Source organism: Poromitra crassiceps, assembly GCF_964638095.1.
Source record: "Poromitra crassiceps genome assembly, chromosome: 11".
NCBI lineage: Eukaryota > Metazoa > Chordata > Actinopteri > Beryciformes > Melamphaidae > Poromitra > Poromitra crassiceps.
The window spans coordinates 34,298,120-34,323,119 of record NC_139643.1 but is presented as its reverse complement, the minus strand read 5'-3'; the positions used below and the strand labels follow the sequence as shown (position 1 = coordinate 34,323,119).

The 25,000-nt window shown below is 45.3% G+C and overlaps 2 protein-coding genes across 2 annotated transcripts in view; one reads left to right on the top strand and one right to left on the bottom strand.

Annotated features, from left to right (window-relative positions):
• cdca7b (cell division cycle associated 7b) overlaps nt 1-6,993 on the top strand; it is a 7,748-nt gene extending 755 nt beyond the window's left edge. Inside the window, exons 2-10 of the mRNA XM_083645669.1 lie at nt 824-973; nt 1,071-1,177; nt 1,780-1,978; nt 2,198-2,260; nt 2,663-2,836; nt 4,741-4,896; nt 5,503-5,652; nt 6,484-6,620; nt 6,874-6,993. Of these exons, the coding sequence (XP_083501795.1) occupies nt 824-973; nt 1,071-1,177; nt 1,780-1,978; nt 2,198-2,260; nt 2,663-2,836; nt 4,741-4,896; nt 5,503-5,652; nt 6,484-6,620; nt 6,874-6,895 (1,158 nt within the window). The 3' untranslated portion in view covers nt 6,896-6,993. The remainder of the gene's footprint in view (nt 1-823; nt 974-1,070; nt 1,178-1,779; nt 1,979-2,197; nt 2,261-2,662; nt 2,837-4,740; nt 4,897-5,502; nt 5,653-6,483; nt 6,621-6,873) is intronic.
• A 5,585-nt stretch (nt 6,994-12,578) lies between these two features.
• sp4 (sp4 transcription factor) lies at nt 12,579-21,827 on the bottom strand. The gene is made up of 7 exons (XM_083645625.1): nt 21,375-21,827; nt 20,985-21,055; nt 19,711-20,031; nt 18,472-19,615; nt 17,849-18,035; nt 16,398-16,597; nt 12,579-14,280 (listed from the first exon to the last, which is right to left on the bottom strand). The coding sequence occupies exons 1-7, from the start codon at nt 21,379-21,381 to the stop codon at nt 13,994-13,996; spliced, it is 2,217 nt and encodes a 738-aa protein (XP_083501751.1). The 5' UTR covers nt 21,382-21,827; the 3' UTR covers nt 12,579-13,993.
• Between the last annotated feature and the right edge of the window lie 3,173 nt (nt 21,828-25,000).

Below are 25,000 nucleotides of genomic sequence, written 5' to 3'. Positions count from 1 at the left end.
AATAGGACACCCTAAGAAGTGAAGGATTTCTGAGTGTCTGCCCTATTATGCTGCTTAGTGCTTCCAAACATGCAGAGTTGAACCAGTGGGACATGATGTGGGGGGACAGCCTTTCTGAATGTTCAGCCGTAAAGTCGCCTGAATCAAACAAAACGCTGGTACATCCTATTCAAGATTGTAAGATCTTAAAATTGACAGTCTTGAAAGGCTCTTGAGTTTCTCGTTACAGCTCAGCACCCAAACTCTCCTATGTAGATGACCCTTATCATAAGTGGAGTGGACCCCACAAAAATAACATGGAATTACATGAGCTTTCAGTCCCTTTTCTGATTTATTGTTGCCCTCAACCGAGCCCCTGAGCTGTAGCTGAGATCTTGGTTTGCTCCTCTCAGGATAAACACAGAACAGCAGGACTCTGGCAAGCTGCAGGGCGGGGCAGCTGAACCACATTCAGTCAGCAGCCGTGGACTCCCACAGTTGGGATGGTGCTCCCTCTGCTGTCAGATGTGAAAATGAATGAAAGAAACCCTCCAGTCTGAGGGATAATGTTCTGGAATAGGCCTTATATGAAACTTTCATAATAAAAGCATATTTATAATTCTACATGAACCATATTTTAAACTGGGAGTTTCTTACACCTGACCTGCAAAACAGGACATCCCCAGGCCCCAGCACCCCCACTGCAAAACTTTTGCTTAATGTTTGTTAATTAGCTTAATTAAAGCTGCCAGTACAAAACCTTAATCATAGGCATGTGTGTCGTCCTTTCTATCAAACCTGGTTTAACGTGATGACGACCAATATACTGTCTGTCTGCCTCCAGGCCCCGCGTTTCAAGTCCAACATCACTGCTGAGCTGGCTGATCTGTTCAGCCACTCTGACAGCGAGGGGGAGGAGTTCGAGGGCTTCAGCGATGAGGAGGAACAAGTGGCGAGAAGGTTCAGCAAACGGCTGAAGACTACAGTCCAAAAGGTTTACTGATGGCTCTATTTTCAGGTGTAAATGTGTTTCCTATTTGCAGCCAAAGCAGCAACCTGTCTGTTTGCTTTCTCTCGCTGTGCTTCTCAAGATGGTGGAGTTGGAGGAGGAGGAGGACAGCGACGTGGACACGGGCTTCTACTCTGACGGCGACGAGGCGCCGCCACCCAAGAGGAGGAGTCTTTGTGTGGCCTTGAGGTAGGAGTGTAGCTGTGCATCTGACGTCTGTGAGGAGAGATGAGGTAGGAGTGTAGCTGTGCATCTGACCTCTGTGAGGAGAGATTGTAGGATTCATCTCTAGGTCAGTCTAGCACGCAGGTTTAGTCAGTTTCAATTTACTGAAGGGAATGACTGTCTTTTCCCATAAGTTTCTGTCTAGACAATGCCTATGTTGGGTAAACTCCACCACATCAGTATTTACCGCACTGAATTAGTTTCTTGGGTATTTTTCATGGAGTGCTGCTGTTGTGCATTCTCCAACCAAAGTTCATTCATTTGATTCGAGACAATATTGCAGTATTTCAATTAAGGTGTCACATACTGTGGATTATATGCATGTTTGTAAATTATTTACAATACATTTAATATTATTATAATGATAACATCTAATCTCTGTTCACAGTTTGCAGCAACACAAATGTGTTAAGTACAAAAAGGTGTTTGGTGGACAAAGGACCTATAGGGATAACGTCTGCAGAGTCGAGCTCTACCAGTATTTCAAGAAGGATGTTTCATGGCATTTCTTGCCTGCTTCTCCAGTGGCTGACCAATCAACCTTCTCACTTGATTTTGCTTCTCAGGTTTCCTATCAAAAGGCTCTCCACCCCCAAACAGGAAGTCCCAGAGAAAAGGGTCAAAAAGCTGGTCATGACTGCGCCCCCATTGAGGAGAACCAATGAAAGGGTGAAACTGAAGGAGCAAGAGGAGAAGGAGGAAGACGAGGTCCTGTCTCAGAGCCTGAGGAAGCGAGACAGAAACATCCAGGAGAACAAAGCCATGGTAAGAACCCCTAAAAACGTGTAGCCCCTCCATTTTGTGACATCTTAATAAAGCTTCCCAGAGCTTGAGATAAGATATATTGTCAGCTCACTTTTTTTAAATACCTTAACAAAATTAACCTCCAATCTATTCCTCTCCATGCTGAGTTTCTCACTTCTCAGTGTAGTTGGTCATCTACCCTCACGTTTGACTGTGGTCCTCTGTGCCGTTGTCTTTCAGCTGGCCAAGCTGTTCGCTGACCTGAGCACCATGGCTGAGCTGACTCCCCCCAACACCCCTCCAGTGAGTATACACACTTACAAGGACACAACTCAGTGCTGGATGCTTTCCTTTCTTATATTCACACTTTGCTGGCAATAGTGTAGAATGGCCATATAGATTCGGTCATTGTTCAAAGTAAAGGGATGATGGCCATGATGGCGGAGTAGGAAACACAGTAGAAAAGGCTGTGGTGGGATTCAATCCTAGAATACATGTGCTTCCAGATGAGAGAATGCTTAGTATATATTTCTATGCAATTTATAGTGATTTAGTCAGAATTAATTTAGTAATAACTATAGTGTTTTTATTTATTCGTTACATACAATCTCCTGTTGACCTATTAAAATGTTACTGAGCCTGATTTGTTTCAGCAAACTAACTTGTTCTGATTTCGCAAACGCTGTCCCCATCACATCTCTGCAGAAGAAGAAAGCGACACCACGGAAACGCAAGTTTGAGCTGGCGGAGGGGTCGGAGAGGAGGAACCCGTCCCGTAAAGCCCGCCCACCTGAGAACTTTGCGGTGGAGCAAAGGAGCGAGTCGCCCAACCGAGGAGGTCGAGTCCCCAGGACCATGGACATAAGGAGACTGGTGGAGGTAGATGATACAGACAGGACCATAGACATAAGGAGATTGATGGAGGTAGATGATACAGACAGGACCATAGAGACAGTCGGGCATGTGTGGGAACGCCCACAAAATGTTATACGGCTGGCACGTGAGTGGGGTAAAACCGCCCATATATCTCAATGGGCTGACTCACCAAAGGAAGGTGCTGCGGCTCTACACTACAGGTTTGGGGATTCTAGAGCAGAACACAAGACGTCTGTTCTGATGTGCGTTTACTGCGGTGGTCAAATCCCCGATCGTGTCTGCCTGGGCTGGGCTAGCAGCTAAATTCTAACTTTGCTGAATGGATAGAACGGGTGATTTACCCCACCTTGACCACGCCCTCAGCCAGGCTGAGCCAGCTATCCCAGCGTCTATGAAGAGGCATCGCCTCAACCTATAGACAGAAGGAGACTGGTGGAGGTAGATGATACAGACACAGCGTTTGAACACACTTCACACTGTGTACAGACGTCTATAGACACACACTCATGCACTCACATTTACAGTATACAGACAGGGTTCCTTCCTACGCAGTATGGAATTTGATTTGAGTAATTTCCACATCTGGATAAGTATGGAAAAATCAAAGTAGGAGTATAGATACAGTCGGTCACGTTACTTCTGGTAACGTGTGTGTGTGTGGCCATGGGGGAGGAGGGGAGGATTTCCCCCACGCTGACCCATTGACCACGCGTCTATGACGAGACACCACCTGAATGTATGGAGAAATATTTGTTTCCAGACTATTGCCTCTATTCTGTTTTCTAAAATATAAAATTCAGAATTAAAAAAAAAAAAAAAATCATACAAGCAGAGTGTTTTTCATGGCGTTTGCAGCAGCCAGCGCAGCCACAATGATTACCACTGTGTGAGAGTGCAGGCCAAAGCCAGATTGATGTTGTCGAAAGCAAGGCAGGAAGTAGCGTGCAACTGAACGCACCCTCCTACGCAGAGCTGCAACTGAACGCACCCTCCTACGCAGAGTTACCTCTAGTCTACGCCTGTACGTCAACAGTTTGCAAAACAGCTCTGCACCAAGTGCCTTATAACTGTACCAAATCCAGACATCCACAACCAAATGAGTTTGAAAGAAAATGTGGCAATATCTTTGCATACACTGTATACTGTAGCATCACAAATAACCAAATATTTAGCTTGTCTGAACATTTATGAGTTATGCAGTGATGGACTATCTTTTCTGCAGAAGGAAACCATACCTTTTATAGGTGCATTCATTGTGGTTTTGCAGCAAAAAAAATTACATCATTAGTTATTACATTAAAGAGATAGTTCAGCTCCTCCCAACGGCTGTGCAGCAATCTCTGACACAGAATGACGGTTGCCAAGAAACTAATTCTGAAGGAATGGAAGTCCTCCTCTCCACCTTCTTTTCAGCTGTGGCTGACAGACATGATCTCAGTTATACGTATGGAGAGACTCAGGTTCCAGAGGACAAATTCATCAAGGACATTTTTTGTTATTTGGGACCCGTTCCTGACCTATTTTGATCAGACTAAAAGCGGTTAATTTACTTTCTTTTGGTTCCCTTGCACAGTATTTATTTTTGTATTTTTTTGTAAGCACATTTTCTGGTAGCACCATTTTGTAGCATTGTAATGTTGAATGTATGTATATATGTTTTTTCTTTTCTTTTCTTTTTTCCTGTTCTTTTTTTTTTCTTTTTTTTATGTTCTGAAAAAGTAAAATAAAATATTGAAAAAAAAAAGGATAGTTCAGAGATACCGTAGTTTTGGGGAATTTTAATTTCCCCCACTTTCCCACAGTCAGAAATGGTCATACACAGTCATGGAATACAAAAAGAATTATGGGCTGCTAGGCAATTGTGGATAATGTTGTTTACCTACAATTTGGCAACTGTGATTGGGCAGGTGGACGAGGATCAAGTGGAGGGCGTCCGGAGAAAGAGGATGAGCCACAGCTACAAGAGGAGCCGGTATGTGGTGAAGGCGGTGGATGACATCACAGAGGAAGAGCTGGACAACATCGCCTACCGTGCCAAAGACAAGATCTGGGACAAAGAGAACGTGAGTCACATGACACCTTCTCAATGCTGTTGTTGGTTATGTTCTCTTTAGCTATGTACAAGTATGCCATGATCATGGCACCATTGTTTGCAGTAGTGGACTATGCACACTAAGGCCATGTTCAGACTAGGAGGCCAAATCTGATTTGTGAACTTTAGTGACCTATTAATGACTTTATCCAGATTGGTTTTATGAGTCTGGACGCTCCAAGTCTGATTTGTGTCACTTGTCCCAAACCACATATGGAGGTAGTTTCCAATCTGCTTTCGACTGATGTGACTTCAGTGCGGACGCACAGATCCACCAAATCTGATTTGAACGTCACTCGCAACTCGTCATCAAATGCTTCTGCACATGAAAACCACGTCACCAACGTACGTATTTACTGACGCACACAATCGTTACCATAGCAACCCATGCAGATACGCTGTTTAGGTCTGGACACACAGATCCGACTTGAGAATCAGATTTGTGGCAGTGCGGACACACTCCCAAATCAGATTTGGGAAACCAATCAAGATAATGATGATTAATGGCTTTATCAGCAAATCCGATTTGCCTGTAATGTGAACATGGCCTAAGTGTGTGTGTGTTTGTGTGTTTCAGGGCAGCTCATGTCACCAGTGCAGGCAGAAGACTCTGGACACCAAGACGGTGTGTCGCAGCGGTGTTTGTGTGGGGGTCAAAGGTCAGTTCTGCCACCCATGCCTGAAGAACCGCTACGGAGAAGATGTACGCACTGTGCTGCTTGACCCGGTCAGTTGTCGCTCTGACGCACGTGCACACACACACACACACACACACACACACACACACACACACACACACACACACACACACACACACACACATGAGTGATGATGTTGATGCTGTTTTTTTCACTAAAAGCAAAAGTTCTAAGGGCATAATGATTCAAAACAGGGCTATTGCGTTATACAGCACCAGTATTAACAGCATGAAAACTTAAAGCAGCCTAATCTGTGCAATTTCTTTTTCCTTCTGTTCTTTTTTCCCTCCTACTCAGTAGTGCTGTCAGGTCGTTGTTTTCTGGTGCTGTGCCAATTTTTTCCAACACTTAATGTTTCTCCCGGTGACGTCTCTTCACCTTGTTTGCGTGCCAACGAAGAAAATAATTATTGATTGGAAGTTGTCAGGCTATACATTATTAGTCTATTTGTCATTTTATTAAGCACATTTTCCCCATGATAATTTCCGTAGGGTGTAGGAATTTTGGCACAACAATAGGAAAAATCATGGGGGGGGGGTGGGTGCACAGGAAGTGAAGTGTTTCACATGACTAGAAGCAGTAACCGTGGTACTGATTTCCAGTGCAAAAATGGCCACTTGGCACCAAAGATGTTGCCAACAAACAAGAATCTTACTGATGACCACTTTAGATTCTGACTTCAGAAATGTAACATTGCCTTCATACCATGCCTGCTTTAAATAGCAGTGAGTACAACATGAAGGCACAGTTTTCTTGTTCGGAGATGTTGGAGTGGGAGGGACTTGGAACCAAAATATTGGTTCACTTGTGGAGACAGTTGGCAACCCGCATTGAGATTGAATCCGTTTGACTCTCTCCAGACGTGGTGGTGCCCCCTCTGCCGAGGGATGTGTAACTGCAGCCTGTGTCGGAAGAAGGAGGGCCGCTGTGCGACCGGCATCCTGGTGGGACAGGCCCGCTACAACGGCCACGACAACGTCCACGAGTACCTGGCCAGGTACGTCCCCTCACTCTCAGCGTACAGTTCAACACAGCAGAGACTGGGATGTTTTGCTTCAGCATCTCCCTAAAACTGACATGAGGAGAAAATCCTAGGATGGTTATAAAAAATATATATATTATGCTTACAGTTTCAAATCAGTGTGTGTGCACTAGTGTATTAATTAAGCATGGAGTTGAGTCTCCTATAATTAGTTTTGATGACCTTTGAAAACCCTTAATTAACTGAACTTTCCATCTATCCACCGCAGCATTCAGAAGGACCTGGAGTAGAGTCCAGAGAAGACGAGAGCGGAGAACGTCCAAGTGCTGCTGGAACCTGGAGACTGTTCTGTTCCTGCACAGTCATTTGCTACTCATTTAATGCACAGATTTAGTTTTAGAGAAGCCTTTCTTATTCAAACTAGAGCAGGGGTTTTCAAAGTCTGAGACTGTGGGCCTCCCCCCCAGACAAAGCTGGGGAAAAGGTGCCCCTCCTCGCTCAATTCCTGGCTGCCTATGGGATCATGATGATATTATTTGATCCCATAGACACCCAACAATTGAGCCAAGATAGCCTGACATTGCTGTTTGACATACGCCAGACTACACCAAATACATCAAAAAGGCCTAGAAGGCATTTACGGTATTTGTTTCTGACTCTAAGAAAGTGGGAAAAACAGTAAAAATCCCCAAAACTACGGAATCTATCTTTAACCGAATCACTATAGGCTATTCTATGTGATCTCCTTTTGATAACTAATGTAATAATGTAATTTTTTTTCACTTCCATTCATTGAGCCCCCCCTGAAACTGCTTGGAGCCCCCCTGGGGAGGCCCGCCTCCCACTTTGAAAACCTCTGGCCTAGAGAAACAAAAGCAAAAAGATATTTTTTTTACTTAATCTCTATCTTAATGTTAGCCAATGTAATTGGCTGCCGTGTACACTGTAAATGTTTTTTTTCTTTTCAGTTCTTTTCTGATTTTAATGCTGTATAAAATGCAGGGATTTATTTTGTTTTTACTCTTGTCTTGGGAGTTGTACATTTTATTTGTGCTCTTGATGTCCACTAGAACCAATGCAACTGGTTATATTCTGTGATGTTATGGATGTAATACGAGCCTTTTTCTTTTACTGTTTAAAAAAATAGTTAAAGTTTGGTTTTCTGAAACTGAGCATTCTTATCAGCCCCACTTTAAGATTTTTAATAAAGTATGGCATTACAAATTATTTGTCTAGTTTAACATTTGGTTTAATCTGCTGGAACATAAAGGATACTTGTGGTTGTTTCCAACCTGGGAATCATTTTCCTAGATCGGGGAGTTGTACATTTTATTTGTGCTCTTGATGTCCACTAGAACCAATGCAACTGGTTATATTCTGTGATGTTATGGATGTGATATGAGCCTTTTTTTTTTTTTACTGTTTAAAAAAATAGTTAAAGTTTGGTTTTCTGAAACTGAGCATTCTTATCAGCCCCACTTTAAGATTTTTAATAAAGTATGGCATTACAAATTATTTGTCTAGTTTAACATTTGGTTTAATCTGCTGGAACATAAAGGATACTTGTGGTTGTTTCCAACCTGGGAATCATTTTCCTAGATCGTGGGTGTGGATGTGGTGGAGCAGCGCTCCCAAAATACCCAGATTTATCCTTTAAAGGTGCAATGAGCCTGGGTCAGATGAGATAAGTCAAGGTGTGTGTGTGTGTGTGTGTGGCTGCTGTGTACCTGGTGGTATTTTCCCAGGTGACAGTGGGGTCAGATCCAGGTCAAACGTCTGGAGGTGGCTAGCAGGCCGGTCAGCTGATCTTGTGTAATGACAGGTAGTTCAGCTGGATGGCAGGGGTCATGGCAGGCAGAGGTCACTAGAGCTAGAGAGGGGGGTGGGGTGTTAGAGCTGTAGAGGTACTGCAGTTGCATAACTGGAATGTACTAGTTACATGTATGTATATGTATCTACCTATGTATATATGTATTAGGGTGTGTAAATCCAAGTCAAGTCTTTGAGCTAGACTAAGTCAAGTCTCATGGCTGAGCATTCTATCTGCTGCCATCTGGTCTCCTTACAACACTGCATAGCTATAACTGAAGGAATTCAAAGCATGTACTGTATTATCCTCACTCCTTTATTAGCATACACTACCTACCAGCATATTAGTTTACATTAGTAAACTTCCTTAATGAAATACATGATGTTCACAAATCTCAAGTCAGAGTTAAGTCTAAAAGAATTTAGGACAAGTCTCAAGTCAAGTCCCCATCTCTGGTGTGTATACGTGTGTATGTGTGTGTGTGTGTGTGTGTGTGTGTGTGTGTGTGTGTGTGTGTGTGTGTGTGTGTGTGTGTGTGTGTGAGTGTGAGTGAGTGAAGTATATATATATGTAGCTATTAGGCTGTGATTGATACTGTTGCATACATTAAGAGAAAGATAACTGTCAATAGGTGATTTGTCCAGTCCAGTTGTCAGGTGAAGCTTTGATGCACTATGATGTGTGTTTATCTTTTGTGCCAGGACGTTCTCACAGTACTACACTAAAGATTCATTTGTGTTTGTGTGCGTGTGCGCGCGCGGGCGTGTGTAATGTGTATGTAGGCTACATTGTGTACAGTCCAAACACAGTAGTAGTGAGCACACTTACCGATCGATAAAGCTCAGGTGCAATTAAGGCACAAAACAATTGACTGAAAGGAGAGAACAGCCAGCACACTAGAAGCCTTTCAAAGGTTTGAATCCATCATCTGGGTAATACAGCAGCAATGGACGTTTCAGCCAAACAGGCCTTCTTCAGCGTAAGAATGCTCATATGTCAACCCCCCCCCCCCCCCAAAGAAAAATCCCTCAAAACGCATCTTTTCACTGTTGCTTTTGACCTATAATCTTTTTTTTCTCATTTATTTGAATGATTCTCTCTTTATTAAAGTTGTTTTATCCCGTGTTTGTAAAGGGTCCTTGAGCACGGTCAAAAGCAACAGTGAACAGTGAAGTAAATGTACATTACACTAACTGTGTAGATCAAACTCATGTTACACTTAAAACTCTACAGAAATGCCTTGAGGGTGCTCCGGAGAGGCCGCGAGGAGTGTTTCTTAAAGAGGTTCAGAGGGTTGTCTCTTCAAAGGAGTGACATGACAAAGGAATGCGTGATCTACAATGTGGTGTCACATCAGCAGCATCATAAACAGTGACCTGGCTGCAAACACTTCAAAGTGTCTCTGTGACTGTAGGTACGTTTACATGTGGCTATTTTGTCCTTCACGACTGCTTGGATGCAGTTTGTAGGCCCACATCCACACAGAAATGACGAGTTAAAGTTGCTGACTACAGGAGGTATTGGCTGTGCAGTGTTTTTGGCTGGTAGTTGAAGAGCCCATCCTGTAACTCAAAGGTCATAGGTTTGATCCTCGGGAGTCAGACAGCTGGCATGCGTCCTGCTGAAGTGCCCTTGAGCAAGCCATTAAATCCCCAGCAGCTCCAGGGCCACAGAGCTCCAGCTGACCCTGACCTCTACTGTGCCTGTGGAGGAGAGCCAGCATGGAGATACATTTTCCCATTTGAGAATCAATAACGTGACACACAAATAGAAATGTTATGCATGCACGCACGCGCGCACACACACACACACACACACATGCACGCGCACACACACACACACACACACACACACACACACACACATACACACACACACACACACACACACACACACACATATACACACACACACACACACACACACACACACACACACACACACACACACACACACACACACACACACACACACACACACACACACACACACAGTGGTTCTTGCAGTAATTGTCCCCTAAGCAAGTGCATATCCTCTATCATCACTGCTGTCACAACACAGCTGTGATAAGGAGGAGGGAGGAGTTAGGGAGCGAGTGTGTCAGGCTCAATGTGTGCCATCTGTAGTGAGGTATTATCAGATCAGAGCTTGATGATAGGGCACACTGTGTTTGTGTCATTGTATTTTCTCTCAGGCCCTGGTTTCCGTTGCACATGCTGTGCTCAGATGGTCTTGGAGAAATGGACAGCAGAGCAGTAAATAGTCCAACGAATGTTTTTGGCCAAAATGCCTCTTTGTTTTACTTGGCCAATGCAGCTGCAGCCAGACACTTAAAGATGCAGTTACAGAGATGGAGAGAGAGAGAGAGAGAGAGAGAGAGATGGGAATGACCAGGTGAAAAGACTGTCAGTTTTAATCACTTTATTGTCAAGTGTTATGCAGGCAAAGTATCTTTTTTGTTTGAAGTTGTAAATTTTTTTAATTGACATAACACATTTGTACAAACTGGTTTTTAAAAATATCAATAAATTGGAGCCTTTGAGGCTAACCTGGCAAAAACCCATTTATCAAATGTCATGGAGACGAACAAACATCTTAGAAAAGGATTTACAAATGAGATGTCACTAGAAAATATCAAAGAAAAAAAGTCTGTTGTCACACAAAATATTACCAAAAACATCTAAATCCGTTTGGTATCGCCCATGTCAATTTTGCACAACAATATCTTTTTTGCTTTCTTCTTCTTTTGTTATTTATTTTTTCTCAAAAACACGTTATGGCGCAAAGAGAAGAAGAAATGAACAGCGATGGTCAGACGTAGAAAAGAACAGAAGCACAAAGAGTAAAGAAGAGAGAAGCAGCACTACGGCAAAAAACTCAAACATGCTGTACACAACCTCAGAATCAACGCGCACCAATACAACTGCAGCAAAAGGCAAATATTACAAATCAAGGATAAATAATAAATTAGCCGTATGTAGCGGGGTCCGGTGTGTTAACATACAGGGAGGGGACTTTTCTTTTTAAAGCAATTGATTAAATCGTTAAAACAAAAGGATTTATTTTAATAAAAAAAAAAAAAGTACGCACTGAACTAACACGGAGCAACACCACCAGAAAACGTGTTATAACATCCACATAGCTAAATAGGAAACCCCCACACAAATCTATCACTCTTTCGCTCCACCCCGTTACCCTCTCCCCTCTTTGCTGTTTGCTCTGTCACCCCCCTAACACCAAAGGAGAAAGCTCAGCTCGAGTGGGTGTGTGTATATTACTGCCAGCTGGGCTGTGTGTAAGTGCATGTCTGTGGTATGTATCAGGGTTCCCATGGTCATCATGGCATTTAAAAATTTTGTTTTCCAGGCCTGGAAAAGTCATAGAATAAAATCCTTCAAAGTTTTGGGAAAGTCGTGGAATTTTGTAGTGTGTAATGAAATAAATTGTTACAGTAAATCTTTCATGGATAACCTTCATGCAGGGATGAAACGATTAATGATTTTTTGGCGTTTAATTTGGTGGTTGTAATGATGGCTACGGCAGAAGATCTGATGACGATTCCTCACAATCAGAGCACCCATAGGCCATGCCATGGCCATATCTAAAGTCCCTGTTTGAGATTTTTTAAACAAAGAATGACTCTTATCGTTTTAAATGTTTGCTCTGTTTACCGTGCGCAAACTTCACTATGGCCTACCAAAATTCACCGTCCAACCTGAGAAAGCATGTCTACAAGCTACAGTGCATCCAGTAGGTTGTTTCGGAGTCATTAGGTTCTGTAAATGCATTATGGCAATAATACAACAATGTATTGACATTAAAAAGAAAATGTACTTGAATACTTATTACTTATTAAGTATTTTTAAAAGCAAGTACTTTAGCTTTAACTCAAGTAAAAAAATGGACTGAGCAACTTTAACTTTTTTTGGAGGAATATTTGACCAGGATTATCTAATCTATACTTTGATTCAAGTAATGGAGTTGTGTACTTTGTCCAGCCACTGTTGAATGCAAATATATCCATGCAAACATGTGGGAACCCTGAATGTATGTGGCACAGCCTTTGGGACTATGGTGGAGTACAACACATACAGTACACCACTCCCCCCCCCCCCCCCACCCCCACCATATACACTCCAATGCCTTGTACACACACACACACACACACACACACACACACACACACACACACACACACACACACACTTTCTCTCTCTCTCCCCTCTCTCCATTCCCTTCACACCAAAGTTCCCATTGTACGACAGCTTGTGTTAAGGCAATTGTGGTACATGGGTCACATGCAGGGATAGAGGCGGGGTGGAAGGCGGGGCATCGGCAGAGCAAAGAAAAGCAAAAAGCGCCATCGTTAACAGTGCTACCGTCGAACAAAACGGTTGGTACATCACCCAGATAGCATCCAGTGGTAAGCACTCCTATAAACTCCACAGATTCACAACAGATGCAGGCTTTACAGATCATATTCTGCACCGACCTGAAGCTTGAAGCTCAGATGTCGAAGCCATGCCACGGTATCTGTGAAATAACTGGGTGCGTTCCGACTATAGCGCTGCTTTCGGACGTTTTACCCAATCTTGGAGCGAACTGTCTTGTTTTAGTATCCCCCGGCAATGTAAACATGGTTTCACTAGGATTGTCGTTATAGTATTGCTTTCTCTACACAAACTAAGTTGTAGAAAGCTAGATTGTTTTTCTATAGGAACCTTCTTTTCTTTTCTAATGGCCACTGCGCCATAGGAATGCATCATTTATAAATCTTTTTATATGTGCTTTTCTTTTCCTACGCTTTTTTTATTTTATTTATTTTTTAGAATTACCCCGTTTTCTTTCTTAAATAACAGTTTATCCGTTGACTGGTCTCAAAGGAAACATCAACACCTGAATCTGGTCTGAGAACTAAACCTGAACCGTGAACTCAACTCAAATTAGTTTGATCCTCTCGGTGGCAGCATGGGAATACAAACACACACTCGCTCACTCACACACACACACACACACACACACACACACACACACACTCGGGTTCATATACAGTACAGTATATATGCACACACAGACAGTATGCACATGCACACAGACACACACACTGTCCCAAGACTGCCCCTGCTCTGTCACTTGTCTGCAACAGTCCTGTATTATGATTGGCCGCCAGCCAGCGCTGTCCGAACGGTACGCAACAGGAACACAACTTTGTGCATAGAGATAGATTCTGTTAGCTAAAAGAATGTCTCTTCATGTTGGTTGGTTTTAGATCCAGCAGGTCCCCCCTGTCTTGTGCTAATCTAAATACTACTTACATTCCTTTCCCCAACCCGCATGGAATTATTATAGATCTCACTTCTTTTAATAAATGCCAAACTAATCTTTCATATGCTTAGGCTAGATTTTTGTTGTTATTATTATTATATGTGTTAGTTTAATTTTATTTTAGATTGTGACGTTTATATTTTTCGGTTTCTGTTCATCACATGTCTCTTTTGAGTCCATTGTCATGAGAGAACAACAGAAATGTAAAAACGATGGAAAAATAAAAACCAGCCGCCTCCGCAAAAACAGGAAGTCAGCCTTCCACCAAAAACTCCTCCTCTTGCTCCACCTCCTCCTCGTCCTCCGGGTGATTGGAGGTGGTGGGCGTGGCCGGGTCAGAGTCACGAGAGAGGGTCGCCACGGTGACCATCTGAGGGGAGGCGGCCAGGCCTTCGGCGGTGTCTTCCTCCATGTCGTCGGTGGTGATGATCGCCACTGAGGCTCCGCCCTTCTTGTTCTGGTGGGTCTTGATGTGCTTGGAGAGGTGGTCGCTGCGCATAAAGCGCTTGGAGCACTCGGGACACTCAAAACGCTTCTCTCCTGGAGGAGCAGAGAGAGAGAGAGAGAGAGAGAGAGAGAGAGAGGGAGAGAGACAGCAGAAAAGTGAGTGCACAAAGTAGACATCACTCTAAGACAGGGAACAGAATAGCTGTTTGGCTGTATATGAGAAGGACTGCATGTATCAGACTGCTGCCTGTTTAGAGGCTTGGCAGTTATGTCAGAAATCTGCTGGCAGCATCTTGGAGATACATTAGAGACTGATAACTGATGGTAATTGCTAATTATATGGTCTGGGTGAATACTCGATTCTGATTGGCTGCAGGATGTCAATTATTTTCTGATAATGTACACCTACGAAGTAGTTCCAGTCAAACTGTCTGTTCACCGTTCTAAATTAATGTGCTGGCTACTAGTATCAGCCTATCAGCCTGGATCTAAAATGAACAATTTATAATACTGTAAATTGTTGTCTTAGTGTCATAATCCACTTCAGTTGCCCATGAACACCACATGATGGCGACAGGTTGCAAGAAGTAGGCTCATTCGTTCCTGATACTGATACTCTTGATACTGATTTGGGAACAATGACATGGCTGGATAGCTAGCTAGTGTTGTTAAACATACCGTCAAATTTACAGTTTGTCGACCGTATGCAATGTCATTGACTTTGAAAATTGCTAGCATAATGTTAGCTTTCTGGTTCATAACAGAGCCAAAGGGTTCTATGAGCTGAGCTCATAGAACCGTTACCGGAGACTATATTGTCTCCGGTAACGTCAACTCGTATCAAGGTTTGTCCTATTTACTGGAGCAGTGAGCAACGTTTCCATTGCATGAAAAGCTGATGGGATGGTAATGATTGTTCCAGGTGTTACTAGGGAAACAGAGTTATGGCTTATGAAAAACTTTAGATTTTGAATGCAAAATGCATGAAAATATAAATTAATGGTCTTATTTCCTATTTAAATGAATGGACTTTGGAGGCAACTGTCCTCAGCGGGTTCACACCGCCCCGTCCATTAATTCCTGATAATGGACCCAAACTATCCTGTATCGAACCTTAACCTTTTACACTAAAGCACTTACCACAATGCTACGTAGATGTAGTTATGTTTTGTAGTTTCAAAGGTGTCAGCTCAGTCAACTCCAGTGTAATCTTTTGTCACCATTATGTACTAAGCACCTAACGTTAGCATCTGTGCAACCAAGATATGTTGCCAACAACAGTAACAAGGCAGCTGACCAAATGCTACTGTTAGCTTAGTCCCAGACCCAACGTCTTACGTCAACACCCTTCCAGCGACAGGAAGTCTGCGGCAAAATCTGATTGGCTGGGCTGTTACGGAAGCCCGACATGTCGTCCGTGGTTGGTCAATTCATATGTCTGTCACGCCCCTTTTTTTTGTCTTGGGGGCGGGCGTTAACCCCTTTTCAAGAGGTGTGTTCCAGGCGTAGATGTATCTACCGCTGGCTACTGCGAGACTACTGTTAGCTAGCTAACCAATAAGCTGACAAACCAACACTAAATTGGGCAGATGTATCATTGGTAAAAATTATTAGTCCCACCTATTTAATATTGCGGAGAAGTCTGAGTCATACATTTAGAACATTTTTGCCAAGAGCTGTAGCCTTCCAATATGGCCGCCTGAGAGTGAATGTTCTCACCTGGCAGCTCTCTGCATGTGTCCTTACCTGTGTGTGTTCTCTGCATGTGTCTGTACCTGTGTGTGTTCTCTGCATGTGTCCTTACCTGTGTGTGTTCTCTGCATGTGTCTGTACCTGTGTGTGTTCTCTGCATGTGTCTGTACCTGTGTGTGTTCTCTGCATGTGTCTGTACCTGTGTGTGTTCTCTGCATGTGTCCTTACCTGTGTGTGTTCTCTGCATGTGTCCTTACCTGTGTGTGTTCTCTGCATGTGTCTGTACCTGTGTGTGTTCTCTGCATGTGTCCTTACCTGTGTGTGTTCTCTGCATGTGTCTGTACCTGTGTGTGTTCTCTGCATGTGTCTGTACCTGTGTGTGTTCTCTGCATGTGTCTGTACCTGTGTGTGCTCTCTGCATGTGTCCTTACCTGTGTGTGTTCTCTGCATGTGTCTGTACCTGTGTGTGTTCTCTGCATGTGTCTGTACCTGTGTGTGTTCTCTGCATGTGTCTGTACCTGTGTGTGTTCTCCGGTGTCTCTGCAGCTCGTCGCTCCTGGTGAACCTCTTCCCGCAGAAGATCCAGTTACACACAAAGGGCCTCTCCCCGGTGTGCCAGCGCAGGTGGGCCCTCAGGTGGGACGTCTTCCCGTACACCTTCCCACAGCCCTCCATGTGGCAGATGTGCTGCTTCTTCTTAGAGGGGTCCGCAGTGTTCCTACAACACACACTCTAGTCAGGTGTCTGTTGGTGTGTTTGTGTGTGTGTGTGTGTGTGTGTGTGTGTGTGTAAAAGAATGCATAAATACATGAAAATACATAAATCATAGCTAGCTAACAAAGCCAATAAATAAAGCTATGTATGAACATCCTACAATCACAGTTGGTCTGCTTTGTCCAGAAGAAATATTTTCCCCACTACAACACTTCGAACACACTTAAAACAGCTTAGGTAGGATGATCATAAAACATAAAAAAGACTACTTTACTAAGAGCAGGATATTAGTTATGTACACACTAAGATTATATGTGACTATTAACCAGAAGTCATTTCGATGTAAATTAAAACTACAACATGCTCTGTTTTTAAGTTGGCATCTCCCTGCACAGGTAAACAGTAAACCAGACACACTTTTCTTGACTAATCTAGCAAAACTGAATAAATGTAATTGGTTTCTGATCATTCTGTCCATGTTTTGGGTGCTAAGCCGAGAAATATGTTGCGGTACCAACATCAGATTGTTTCAGTTTTGATAAATGAAGACGTCCTAAGCTGCTCCGTGCGTCAGCGAACAGACTGAGCGACGTGTCACTTGACTGAAAAAGCACTCGCCCTGGCTCAATTTTTGCAGAGGTTTGTGCACAACTCCACCTCCAACCAGGGGCCGTTTTTGGATGCGATGGGTTGCACTGCTTATTGAACATCGCTCATAGTATATCTGGACAATTATTCATGGACAATTATGTACGTTTGGAAGAGTTGTTATATGCACAGTATTAAAGTTGTACTAGTAAACTTAAACTTTGCACACTGACAGGCCCAAATAATAGCACGACATGATTGTTTGAAATGTTTTGACTTTGAAATCATGTCACATGACATCAGTAAACTGCACACAACGTGCTGATGTTTACCGAGCCGGGCCAGTATGTGATGCTTTATACCAAATGAGCGACGAGAGAGGAAAAGCTCGATCATCACTGGTGAGTCCAGCATTCTCTGGACAGAGTGCTGCTCACTGCGGTTTAGAAGACTCTTTGTTTTGAACTCTCAAGTGTTGATCTGCCAATTCCTGTGGACTAAGTGCTTAGTGCTGCTTTAAACAAATAAAATAACTAGAAATATGTGTTATTAATTCAAACGTTGGTTTGATTTCCCTATAGATGTCCTTCAGAACAAGTACGAATCTGATGCAGAACCAATTAACACTAATCCCTCAAACAGCATAATGTGTCTAATGTGTCTGTACCTTCCCTCTCCGTCCCGGCAGTTAGGACAGGAGCAGGCGACGCGACGAAGCCTCTTGCTCGGCAGTCCCTCCTGGTCCGAGGAGCCCAGCTGGTCTGGACTCAACGACGAGCCCGCTGCCACGTTGCCCACGGTGACCGTCAGCGGAGACGACTGAACTTTGGCTCCGTCTTGACCCTGTGGTTGACCTGAGGGGCGATTGAGAAAGATCCGGTGTGTCATCTAATTTTGATTTGATCTTCTGTGACATAGTGTGAAGAAAAGACAGGAGGGTGGCGAGCGTCAAAAGGAGCATGGCAAAGGATCTAAACCCATGCAGCCTGAGTACAGACAGACAGTGTTATGCCCATAACCTGACTGAGGCACACCAGGACAGTGCACCATAGTGTAATTCCACATTGCTTGATATAATTATACAACAGGAAGCTGGAAGGTAGGAAAAGAGACATCACAGGTGCATCATATTTTCTCCAAGCCACAAGTCAATAACGATTTAATTTTCTCACTGCTCACCCAAATTGCTCTAACCACAGTTCTGCCCAAGGGAATGGATCACAGTCACACACATGTTATTCACTCCTCATTCTACACACATTTACTCATTTACTCTCAGCGTGTTCTTACCCTGTAGACCGGTGATGGTGAGGGGGACGCCCTGCAACTGAACCCCCGCGGTGCCCAGCCCTGCGATGCTGACCGTCTGCACCCCAGACCCGGGGTTGATCTGGGCCGCGCTCAGCGTCAGGGGAGCTCCGCCGAGGGAGACCAGCCCTCCGCTCCCCACTGTCGTCCCACCGCCCAACTGCTGCAGTGTCAACTGCTGGGGCATGGCGCCCTGTAGGGAGACTCCTCCGGGCAGCTGCAGCGTCTGCCAGCTGATCCCCCCGGAGGGTGACAGGGTGGGGGTACGGATGAGGACCTGGGCCGGGTTCTGGAAGGCCTGGATGGGCTGCAGGGTCTGTCCCGGGGCCAGCTGCAGGGTCTGAATGTGCTGGTGCTGCTGCTGGCCCGGAGCCTGCGGCTGGAGCTGGATCTGCTGCACCACCTGGTGGCCCATCTGGCCCACAATCACCTGCTGGATGGTTCCGGCTGGTTCAATCGTGCTCTGCAGCCCGTTGGCCTGGTGCTGAGAGTCCACCTCGCTGCTCTGAGCCGGGGCATCCACTCCCCCACCCGCCGATCCGGCAGAAACCACTTGTGTCCCACCGTCGGTGGTAGCAGTGGTCGTCGTGGTACCAGTTGACACCATAGCAGGAGCGACCCCGGACACTGCCGTTGTCAACAGCTGGTTGCCATTGGCGATAGAGAAGGTGCCATCAGCTGATTGGATAAGCTGCACAGCCCCACCCCCTCCGACATTATTGATCACAGGCAAAGCCAGGGTCATGCCGCCGAGGTTTATGGGGACTGTAGTCATAGTCTGGGATCCCTGCAAGGTCTGCAGCTGGAAGGACTGTGCAGGGCGGATCTGCAGCGGGACGCTCTGATTGGGTGAGCTTGTCAGGATGGCCTGCTGGTTGGCTGGCTGAAGCATGGTCTGGTTCTGCCCCGGGCTGTGGGTCTGGATAAACTGCACCTGCTCCGACAGCGCCCCGATGGAGGCCGTCTGGGCTGGGCTGATGTGGATCTGCTGGCCGTCTGCAGTCTGCAGATGGGGGATGACCTGGTACTGGACCCCACCCCCCGCACTGGGCAGGTTCTGAACCTGGATGATCTGGAACTGCTGCTGATTGGCTGCGACACTGTTGGTGCCACTTAACGCCTTTACCTGCCCAACAGGAAGCGAGGGATGAAAGATTTAGAGGACAGACAAACAGACCAGACAAATAGATAACCAAAACCATCTGGTCCAACCGCCTTCACCTTGCGGCCGCCCGGCGAGCTGTTATTGGCCGAGGTGGTGGCCAGCGTCACAGCGACGGGCTGATTGGTGTTCTCCTTGGCCATAGTAGGCGCCGCTGTGATGATCTGCCAGCCGTTCCCTGTGAACTGAGCCGGGACCAGCTCCAGCTGCTGGGGCACCAGCGTCTGACCCCCGTCCAACACTATCTGACCGCCCTGGACCTGGAACTGACCGGCGTGGAGCTGAATCTGCTGGACCGGGGCCCCCTCCTCTCCCCCCTGCCCTCCGATCTTACTGCAGGTGGCCGCTAAGAGAGCCAACGGAGAGGGCTGGGAGGAATCCTGGAGGAGACAGGGGGGGGAGAAGGGAAGGACGGGCGGGGGAGAGGCGGGGAGTGAGGGGGGAGGGAGGGTCAATCAGGGTTAGAGATAGGCGGAAATGCACAGAGATCACATATGCATACACAAACAAAGAGTACAGCATTCAAATTGAAAAGCCGGGGGGGAGGGATGGGCACCCACAGGTCCCATTATGTGCACATGCACAACGGACATTTAGAACCAGGAAGAGAGAGAGAGAGAGAGAGAGAGAGAGATGGGTGGGGAGACAGGAGAGAGAGAACAAAACAGAAAAGGCAGAGAGAGAAAGAGAGAGAGAGCTGTCAGTGGAAGTGGGCGGTATTACAGGAAGCGAGTGGGTGGGCGTGTGAGAACCACATCTCTCGTTTCTCAGAACAGTGGAAGAAAATGCCTCCTTCTCGCTCTCTCTCTCCTCCCTTTCAATGGAACTAGGTCGCAGGCAAATATTTAATGCCATGCACCTCTCAACAACGTGCCTATAGAAACAGCTGGGATTTCAAAAACAAATACAACAGCCAGCATGGAAAATAACATCGCAGCGATGCCTGTCACACACATTTAACGACAAAAGATGTACTTAAGACATATGCAACCATTTGGAAAAACGGCAAATAAAAATGCTATTGTTGTGTAACGACATACCAAAGCTGCAGCCTTTAAAATAAAATCCATATGCAGAAGAAAATAATTTTGACCCTAATTCAAGCAGACAATTCAAAGTACAGTAGTTGAAGTGTGACAGCCGTATATATAAGCCTATTCATGAGGCTCTGGGCTGGCTCCCTCTCTCTCTCAGCAGGGCTGCTGCTGCACAGAAGCAGGAAGTGGACTCCACCAGAGAAACGCCCCCAGTGCTGTCTGGCTGGCTGGCTGGGAGGGAGTACATTTTGGACTGCAGGGAGAAGAACAACTGTAATGAACTTTTTTTTTCATACCTGCGATCCAGAACGTTTCCCCTTTTTAGATCCTTTCCCTCCTTCAGTTCCCGATGATTCCTTCTTTGAGTCTGCAAATGGAATGAAAGCCACCGTTAGTGCCAGAACACTCCAAAGATTAGTATACTATTTCATCAAGTGTACTAACTTACATGTCTGTCTGAGTACTGACACTGTGACACTGACAAGTGCTGGGGTAAAGTTTGGTCATGCAGTAGCCTAAATAACATCATCAGATACAACGCAGATACCGTATAAGGCAACAAAGGTGATCAATAATGGTAAATGAATAGCCAGTAAGCTCATCATCAATATCAAAGGGGGTGGGAGCCTCCTATCTGTCAGACAGAAGGAGAGAGGGGTGGAGACGGCGAGGGGGAGGGTACCTACCACTCATAACGCATTAATATACCGAGAGAGAGGGTGTAGTTCACGGTAGAAGGCCGGCCCGGGTACAGAGGCGGAGGAGGACGGCCTATATTTTCGGCGCTGGGGCCGTGGCGGTTCTGCCCGTTTTGACGAAACCACCCACCGGCCGGGAAGGGCGGTGCCAAACGCGAGGCACAATCAAGCAGCCAAATAACGGAAATAACGGGGAACTACCGTGTACGTCCGCGAGCCCGTCGGCCCCCTCGCAGCCCGTCGTGCGTCCCTTTTTACCGGATAGAGAGTCCATAAACGAGCAGATTTGCGCTTCGCAGAATTACATCCACGGCGAAGTTGGCAATGTGTGACCGTAGAGGCCCACCCACTTCCATTTAAGCACCAGGACAACACCCTCCTCTCCGCTGCTCGCGCCACCGTTCCTCTTGCCGCACAAGGACAGGGACGCCTCGTCGCCGACCGTCATGCACAGAAAACAACCCGTCACAAACGTCTCTCTTTTACGCGTATTCAATTTTTTTCTTGCACAATTGATTTTTTAGGAGATACGAGGAGATAGCTGTGGCTTTTGTGGGCGGACGCGCTCCTCCCACATATTCAGATTGGACGGCAGGGCTCGGCGTGCGAGGGTCGAGATGGGAGTTGTATTTTGGTGAAGCCTCGCCTTCTCGAACGGGATTGGGCCAGCGACACTACAATTCCCACGATGCATTGGGCGCGTCTGTCTGTAGAGTGGTGCTAGTAGTCATGTTGCTGTGAGAGGCAGAGGGAAGGGAAGGGCGGTGACTTGTGTGTTGTGGGGGTTGGGCGAATGGGGACAGTAGGCGTGTGCGTTCCCCTGCCTCTTCATCCTGACTGAAGGGTCACCCACAGAGCCGACAAACAAGATAGAATGAGAGACTCTCTGGACCAAAGAACGTGACTGGACTCACGGGCGTCAGTTGTGCAGGACACTTGCTGTTCTTAGTCACTCCTCATTGGATGACCTTGTTTTTTTATCTTTATAAGTGGAGAGCAAAGGCCATGCAAAATAAACACAAATCTAGTTAGAAAAAAAAGTCACATGAGAAGCATAGGTAGGCCCTACTACAGTAGTCTCCTGAGAGCTGTTAGTTTTGTTGATCTATATAATGTATTTTTGTAGTCATCACATCAGTAATTTGATTTCCCCCTTTTCTCCAGAACAGTCAGGTTTGAACCTCTTATGGTGCAAAATGATATTCAGACTTTTCCATACCTTAGGAATTTAGGGAATTCACACCCCTGGGGCTGAGACTTAGCCTATTTTATAGCTAGCCAGCCTACCTGTTATGTGCTGCACAGACTAAAAACTAACAAAGACTAGTCCAACTGTAGGCTAATGTAGCCTTTAGCTCCGCTCAATATGTGAATGAGATAATGGAATTTGTATAGGCCTACTGTAGTAGCCTATAATTCTAGTGTAGCAGGCTAGTAAATCTATTTTGGTAGCCATAATTATAATATTTGGCTGGTCACTTGAGAATCCCTCCAAATGTGGATCAATCAGCTCATTTTTGTCAATTACATTTTTTAATATTTTGAATTCAACTGACCGTTGCAGTTGGTGAGGCCAGAGTGAGGTTGAACTATGGACCATTTAGGCTAGGGGGAGGAGGGGAGAGGAGAAGATAGGCTAATTAAGAAGTTATTATAAGTTTCCCATCAGCTCTCCCCACACAGCAGAAACCAGAGCCTATGAGAAATTGTGTTTAATTAATCCTGGAGTTATATAGGCCTACGGTAGGCAGGTCTGCTCTCCTGCACGGTTCATCATCTCTATGGAGAAAGAGGAATGACTGCAGCCAACTGGGGTCAAAGTTTACCAAGTAGGAAGCATCATTTGCAGCAACCAACTGGACACAAGGAAACTAGGCATATAGACTGTCAGACAGGGCAATACCCATACAAACATGCTCCAAGCGAGATGAACCCAGTGACATTCAAGGCAGGGTATTGTTGGAAGTTGTTCAGAATCACTGTCGATACCAGTCCCAATATTTAAATTTTCATAGCAAATGTGTAGCCTACCTTCAAGCATGTGTTTCAATAGAGTATGAAAGGTAATAAGATCTTAATTGCTTTTCTAAATACAACCAGACCATGCTTGGGTGATTTATAATATGGCCATAGTGTAGGATTTTAACATTTTGAAACTTTGTGATACATTTTAATGCCTTAAATTGACCTTGATACCAAATATTGGCCTGGTATGGATATGTTTTTTTTCCAAGTGTTGATTACTTTAGCACGATTTCCCCCCATCATGGGCCTGAAGATAACTCATTAGCAGGTCAGGTGTTCACTGAGTGGACTACACATAACATGAAATATGCCTGCTGCTACATCAAAAAGGCATACTAGACTTTCTGCTCCTGTCGTTTCTCCCCCTCTTTCTGTTCATCGGAGCAGAGGGCTAGTAGCTGAAGCATGTTTTGACAACTGAACACTACTATTACACACACACACACACGCACACACACACACACACACACACACACACACACACACACACACACACACACACACACACACACACACACACACACACACACACACACACACACACACACACACACACACACACACACACACACACACACACACACCTGGGGTGCCCCAGAAACCCACACATCCACACATGCTCTGTAATTACTGCGGAAGCTGAACACCTCGGTCCCGCCCCCTGGACTGCTCGGCAGGGCGTTGCTAGGCAACGATGGTCTGTTCTGAAGAGGGGGTGGAGTGTGTGTGTGTGTGTGTGTGTGTGTGTGTGTGTGTGTGTGTGTGTGTGTGTGTGTGTGTGTGTGTGTGTGTGTGTGTGTGTGTGTGTGTGTGTGTGTGTGTGTGTGTGTAGTGGTGCTGGTGATGGAAGGGGGTGTCATAGAGAGAAGAGTATAGTCTTTAGAGAAAACAGTGAGTGTGCTCCATAGTCCTGTTCAGCTTGGAATTTACCCACACACACTGCAAGTTGATCTTTGGTAATGTTATTGACAGGAAAATAGATTAAACGAGCATAAAATCTGAGATAAATACTTTTGTGAAAAGCTGAAACATTTAGGAGTAGCTGCAGACAATGTATATCTCACAATGTGGAGACTAGAGAGAGTGAAAATGGTTGTTGAACTTGTTGTGTTCCAGCAATCGCCACTAGATGGCGCCATATACCACACTGCTTCAACCTCAGTCCTGCCTTCATGGAAGTTTACCCCACATTGGCACTACTGTACCTGTACTCTCCACACCTTTCAAAGAGACACAGAAACAAGTCTTCCAATTAACATGGTATATTTCCCACAGAAAAGGTATTTCTCTTTGACCAGACCATCTCACTTGACCTCCCCTTGTTCAGTCCTCATAGGAATAGAGCACTCAAAACAATTGTGCATTTCTCTAAAGATCAAAAAGTATACATTTGTATGCTTCTCCAACTTCAAAAACCCAGTTATTTTGCCAACAGATATCCAAGTGAAATGGAAGCTGTTTTCAGACGTCTGTCCTGCACTTCAGAAGTAATGCTGCTAGCCCTCTGAGCAGCCCAGCATCGTTTCAGTCAGCTCTGATGGATGTGATATGTAGTTTGGAGGCGATTGACTCGTCCACCTCACTTCCAG

Bases quoted from the DNA above. Each gene is read 5' to 3' on its own strand.
- sp4 (XM_083645625.1), bottom strand. The intron at 19,616-19,710 runs GTGAAGGCGGTT...CCTGTTGGGCAG, and splicing joins GCTCGCCGGGCGGCCGCAAG to GTAAAGGCGTTAAGTGGCAC. The intron at 18,036-18,471 runs GTAAGAACACGC...ATCGCCCCTCAG, and splicing joins CACCATCACCGGTCTACAGG to GTCAACCACAGGGTCAAGAC.